This window comes from Puma concolor, chromosome A2 (assembly GCF_028749965.1).
Source record: "Puma concolor isolate L17-30 chromosome A2, mPumCon1.1.hap2, whole genome shotgun sequence".
Taxonomy (NCBI): Eukaryota; Metazoa; Chordata; class Mammalia; order Carnivora; family Felidae; genus Puma; species Puma concolor.
The window spans coordinates 171,591,637-171,597,748 of NC_141668.1; the positions used below are offsets into that span (position 1 = coordinate 171,591,637).

The 6,112-nt window shown below is 62.0% G+C and overlaps 1 protein-coding gene across 1 annotated transcript; it reads right to left on the reverse strand.

The window, feature by feature from the left end:
- Positions 1 to 3,268: 3,268 nt before the first annotated feature.
- On the reverse strand, positions 3,269 to 4,760 carry RPS15 (ribosomal protein S15). The gene is made up of 4 exons (XM_086699692.1): positions 4,685 to 4,760; positions 4,244 to 4,329; positions 3,506 to 3,740; positions 3,269 to 3,417 (listed from the first exon to the last, which is right to left on the reverse strand). Exons 1-4 carry the CDS (start codon positions 4,685 to 4,687, stop codon positions 3,304 to 3,306), a joined length of 438 nt encoding a protein of 145 aa, XP_086555818.1. The 5' UTR covers positions 4,688 to 4,760; the 3' UTR covers positions 3,269 to 3,303.
- Positions 4,761 to 6,112: the final 1,352 nt, after the last annotated feature.

Sequence of the window (6,112 nt, forward strand, 5' to 3'; positions counted from 1 at the left end):
GACTTGTTGGCTCACACCACACGTCGACAGACATCCGTCCAAGTCATTCAAGCAGCCTCTGTTAAGCACCTACTGTGTGCCCGGCCTTGTGCAGTAAACAGTCGTTGCAACAGAGTGCCCATGGGAAACTAGCACACTGGGAAGAGAGGGAATGGCCGCCGACAAGAGGACAGTAACTTGGCCCGCGGTGAGCGGTGAAAAGAGCAGGGAGGTGGGAGCGTGGAAGGCTGCTGGGAAGGACACTTAATAGACCCGAGTAACAGCATCCCGGCACATGTAACAGCCAGCGAAAAGGGAGGTGTGTGTGTGTGAGGCGGGGGGGGGGGGGGGGGGGGGTTGTGCAGGGTCCCAGGAACATGTGACGACCCCTGCGAGCCTTGGGGGGCGGTGGGCACAGCAGGGACTCGCTGGACGCGGTGCTCACCGGCGCCCTTTGGTGGCAGTGGGAGACCAGGGAGGAGGGGACTGTGTTAGTCCGGGAGGGATGGGGGCAGGGGTCGCGGAGGGTCGTTTTCAGGAACTGTGCTAAGTCCTGGAACAGCAAAGGACAAGCAGCGAGAGAAAGGGGGCGCTGCCTTGGCCTCTGCAAGCAGGTGCCATGAACCAGTGGGTAGGTGTCCGGCAGGAAAGGCTGGACGTGAGAACAAGTCAGGACTCGGGGTGCTTTCTGGAGCCTGGGGAAGTCAGGGGGTGAATACCTGCTTGTTTCAAATTGACCAACAGGTGAGAAATAGCGACCTGGCCAGATCTGGGACAGGCTCTGAAGGCAGCTGGCCCAGTTGGCTTGGGGTGGGGGGGGGGGAGGGGGGGGGAGAGGGGAACCCAGCACCAGGGTGGGGGCTGCCTGTGTGACTGAGGTACTGGGGATGACAGGTGGGTGCGAATGTGGGCTGCAACCCAGTGGGCTGGACCAGAGTGTCAGACGCAGAAGGAAACAGGCAGGGATGTGACGGGGGGTCTGAAGGCAGAGCCTGAACCTCAGGCCATTAGAGGAGCCCGGTAGTGAGACAGCCCGATGACTAAGGCCCCTACCCCACAGCCTGGGCTCTGGAGAGTGCATCCTGGCCTGGAGTGTCACTTGACGGCTGGGGTGGGCACTCCGGTCTGAGTGGGACACAGTCGCTTTCACTTGTAACACTAATATGCGTTGCCCCCCAATTACACGTAAGTGGTTGATAGAAATTCAAACTGCAATTAAAGAAAACAGTAATCGCTGATCCTTCCCTCCCTGAGCCCACCCAGGCCCATGGTGGCAGCGCTGGAAGCTTCCAGTGGGGGTTCCAAAGCCCTAAAGGGGGTGACGGCAGTATTGCTGTCCCGGAGGGTCCTGCTGGTTTTTGTAGAACAAAATCTGTTACAAAGGCCCAACTTCGGCTGCACGGGCCAGTGGAGTGAACGCCAACAAAGGCTTACCTACAAGAACAGATGGCAAGCCCTTTGGCCTGAAGTCTGCCCATCACTGGGTGCATGAGCCTGAGCCCTGGTTGGCACCCACCACCATCTGCAACAGGGATTCTCCCGTCCTCAGACAACGGTCTGCAAGTGCACTTCGCTCCCCCAGGGAGGCCTGGTGCCTTAAAAGCTGTTTTTTAGGTAGACTTCATGCCCAGTGCAGGACCTGAACTCACAACCCTGAGACCCAGACCTGAGATCAAGAGTCCGATGCTCAACTGACTGAGCCACCCAGACACCCAACGGCTTTATTCTTTTGAGGAGTGACACAGCGAACCCTCCCTCTTCTCGCGGGCCTCGTGGGCAGTTTGCTAGCGGAGGTCACAGAGGCTTCTGCTGTTCCAAACGAAGGGAGTGTGGACAGTGTTGACCAGGTGTCAGTCGACAGCTCTGACCACGGCCTTTAAACCGCAAGGCACCCAGTCACCTCAATTAAGGTCCCATCTAACACACCCCAGTCATATTCCAGCTTCACATGGTGAGTCGGCCTCTCTGCAGCGCGGCCAGGCTCAGGGGGCTGTCCAAAAGGACACCCGAGTCCCTGATCTTTGCCCCGATCAGCACCCCCACCAGCAGCTCCAGGCCCCTCGCATCAGCCCACGCAGCCTCCTGTGGCCTTGCTTCCTGCCACACCAGACACCCACCGCTTGTTTAGATTCTCGGCCCACGTCTTCCGGGCAACAGGGCTGCCTTATCAGGGATGGTGCCACACAGGCCACAGACGTACTTCCAGATCATCTGGTCCCAACACTGGTTCCTTCTGCCCACCTGGGGGAACCCGTTTAACCTGGTCACACAAGCTGTCCGGCCGTTCCCCGTACGGCCTTCTGCTGTGGATCATAAACACAGCCACCCACAACCCAAGAGAGAACAGCGAGCAAATCAAAATGCAGAGGAAGGAAGCCCGGAGGTGGTGGTAGTGGCCGCTAGGGGGAGGGCAGGGAGGCAGGAGCGCCTTTCCATTCCGCTGTCTCCCTCCCTTCCCCTCCTGGCCGGCCCTCAGGGCCCCAACAGAGGCGCAGACACCGTGACCACTGTCACACATGCAGCAGCCAGCCAGCCAGCTTCACACTCTCCTGCTGACCAGGGTTCCCACCTCGACCATCCCCCCCACACTGTCCATCAGCGAGCCAAAGGGGCCACTGCCTACCGAGGAGTCGTCCACCCTGGTCTGTAGGGCTTCCTCATCATGGAACAAATCTCGACAGAAATACTTGAGGGGAGCAGGGTTGGGACCCTTCATCAGACCCTAGGGGCTGGCGTGACCCTGCCCCTGGAAACCACACGAGACCCAGACCCGGACAGACAGCACGTGAGGGTCACCGGGCCGGCGTGTGCAGACGCAGGAAGGGAGCGTTCAGGCTGCGCAAAGCCTCCTGCTGGTCGTGGACTTCACCTGTGGGCACGCACACCCCCAGGACCGGACAACAAGGGAGGAGGGAGGAGCCCTGAAGGGCATGGTGGCTCCAGGGGAGACACTGCCCTGGACCCAGCAGTGACCACCTGTATGGGCTGAAGCAGGCCCAGGGAAGGCCTGTGCCTGCGCCTGTGGGATTTCGGTTGAAGGATCCAGAGGCACAGAGGGGACACAGACAAGACCGCACAGAACCTGCACTGGTCACGGGGCCGAGGTCATTCATGCGGAGCCCCTACCCACAGAGCGCTGGGCCCTGCTGTTAAGCGGGGCCATCCCTGTGTCCACAGCAGGAAACCAGGGCCACCTGCTGCCCAGCACGGGCCCAAATCACGCACCACCTGAGCCTCCGACTGGTGAGCAGGCCCAGCCCCACGGAAGGGAAGAACAGTCAGACTCGCGACCAGAAAAGGCTGCGTCTTTATTGGCTGAACGGGCTACTTGAGGGGGATGAAGCGGGACGAGTGGGTGGCCCCTATGCCGGGCCTGCCGTGCTTCACCGGCTTGTAGGTGATGGAGAACTCGCCCAGGTAGTGGCCAATCATCTCAGGCTGCAGGGAGGAGCAGGGCACGGAGTCAGGCGACCGTGAGCGGACAGGCCCCCGCTGCCCGCCCCGCCCCGCCGCGCCCCACGGGTACCTTGATTTCCACCTGGTTGAAGGTCTTGCCGTTGTAGACGCCCACCATGCTGCCCACCATCTCGGGCAGGATGATCATGTCCCGCAGGTGCGTCTTCACCACCTCGGGCTTCTCCATCGGGGGGGCCTCCTTCTTGGCCTTACGCAGGCGCTTCAGCAGCGAGTGCTGCTTCCGGCGCAGACCCCGGTTCAGCCTCCGCCGCTGCCGGGCGCTGTACAGCTGCATCAGCTGCTCGCTGGGGGGCAGGGCGCGATGGCGTGAGCGGCTGGGCCGCGACAGTCCCCAGGGTCCAGCCGCCAACGTCGCTGCTGCCCCGCACCGCCCCAAATCTGGGGAGGAGCCCCCAAGGTCAAGAGCTGCGAGCTGCAGATGGGGAAACTGAGGCAGGCGGCTACGTGGCCGGCACCTCGTGGGCAAACTGCTGCACCTCCAGCCAACTAGGCCTCTGCCGACCTGTGTGTCCCCGGAAGGGGGGGGGGCGGCCCCTCACGGCCCCGCTGACCCAAGCTCACGCTCAGGAAGGCTGCGGGGAATCCGAGAAGCCCGTGTCCCCGCATCCAAGCCAGACCCCCGCCACCCTGCCTAGGAGCTTCCGGCCACGTGCCAAACCCCAGCCCGTTCTAGCTTCCCGCGTTTTCGGCGGGTGTAAACAGTGTCACGAGGGGACACCAGCAGTTAGGTTCGACCCAAACGTCGCTGCGCCCAAACAGCGCCCCGGCCCCGCCCGGCCCCCCTTACTAGGACATGTCCAGCAGCTGGTCCAGGTCCACGCCGCGGTAGGTGAACTTGCGGAAAGTGCGCTTCTTCTTCTGTTCCACTTCCGCCTGCGCAGGCCCGGGGCGCGGGTCAGAGGGCGGCCGCAGACTCGCCTCCCACCCCCGCCCTCGGGCGCCCACGGGGGCCCGCGGGGACACACGGCCTCCGGCCCGTCCCCGGGGAGCGCGGGCGGCCCCGGGTCGCTGGGGCTCGGCCAGGACACGTCTGCCTGCGCGGGCCTTCCCCGCCCCGCGTCATCCCGACACCAGCCCGGCCCGCCCCGCACCCCGATAGGCGGCGGCCCCGGAGGCTCAAGAGATGGCTGCCGCAGCAGGGCGGCCTGACTCCGGCCTTCACGGCGCGGCCAGACCGCGGATGGCGCCGGATGAGTCGGGAACAGGGGCGCCAACCCGCGGCACTCACCATCTTGTCAGCTCTTCGGAAAGGACCGCCCCTCCGCGCCTGCGCGATTATCACGAGGTCGCCCGTGAGCCCCGCCCCGCGCCCGACAGCTCGGACGGGCTTCCGCTTTCTCGGCTGATGAGCGCGCCCTCCGCTGGCGGGAGGGCCGAGCGCAGGCGGCGCTCGCTAAGGAGACGCTGCGGCTGGGGCCTCGGACACATCGCCGCCCCTCTCGGAACCTCGCGCTCCTGCGAGCAGCAGGTGCTCCCCGTGGGTTCGGGCCCAGCGTCCTAGTGCGGGCGGCGGACAGCCGGGAGGGGCGGGGCGCTGGCTCCGCACAGGTGCCCCGAGAAGGCGGCCCTGATGGGGACCCGCCGCCTTTAACGGAGGGCCTCAGGTACAGTAGCAACCGTAGCGATGCACTACTAGGTTTCTGTAACGTCTGTGCACGTGACGTGTATAACGATGACAGAGAAAAAGGCACAAGGAATTAGAGCTATATAGTCCTGTCCCACTTCTGGGTGTACACCCCAATAACTGAGAGCAGGGAGATTTACGTGTCCACAGCAGCATGATCCACTACAGCCCAAGTATGCATCGCGGATGAAGGATAAACACGATGTGGTCCATCCACACGCCGGAGTAGGATCCAGCCTTAGGAAGGAAGGACGTCTGCCACCCGCCGCCACGTGGACGGACCCGCAGGACACTGTGTGCAGTGAGAGAAGCCAGACACAGAAGGACACGTCCTGCGTGACCCCACTCACAGGGGGTCCCCAGAGGAGTCCCGTCCACAGAGACAGAGAGTAGCCGGTGGGAGCCAGGGGTGGGGCAGGGGGCGGGGAGTCCGTGCTTCATGGGGACACAGTCTCAGTCTGGGGAGATGGAAAGTTCTGGAGACGGGTGGTGGGGGCGGGTGCAGGACACCGTTGGGTGTGCTTGATGTCACTGAGCTGTGCACTTAAGGGATGGTTACAATGGCAAGTCTTAATGCGCATTTTGCCACAATAAGGAAACAACCCGGCGCCTGGGTGGCTCAGTAGGTTAAGCGTCCGACTCCTGATTTCGGCTCAGGTCATAATCTCCTGATTCCGGAGTCGCAGCCCTGTGCCGGGCTCTGTGCTGACAGCTCGGAGCCTGGCGCCTGCTTTGGATTCTGTGTCCCCCTTTCTCTCCTCCCCTGCCCTGCTTGTGCTCTGCCTCTATCTTTCAAAAATGAATAAACGTAAAAAAGTTTTTTCAAAAAGAAAAAAAAAAAACATATGGTAAGCTCTAGAACAGCCTCAAAGAAAATAACTCAAAAAATATGACAAAAAAATCATTAAAAGAACTAAAACGCTACCTTAGGAAATACTCACTTAACGCAAAAGCATGAACAGAGAAGCGTAAGAACAAAACAAGGCACACGGCACAGAGAAAAAGCGAACCGGCAGGGGTAAACCGAGCACC

Bases quoted from the DNA above. Each gene is read 5' to 3' on its own strand.
- RPS15 (XM_086699692.1), bottom strand. The intron at 3,741-4,243 runs GTAAGGGGGGCC...CCTGCCCCCCAG, and splicing joins CAGCTGCTGGACATGTCCTA to CGAGCAGCTGATGCAGCTGT. The intron at 3,418-3,505 runs GTACCCGTGGGG...TCCTCCCTGCAG, and splicing joins TCAACCAGGTGGAAATCAAG to CCTGAGATGATTGGCCACTA.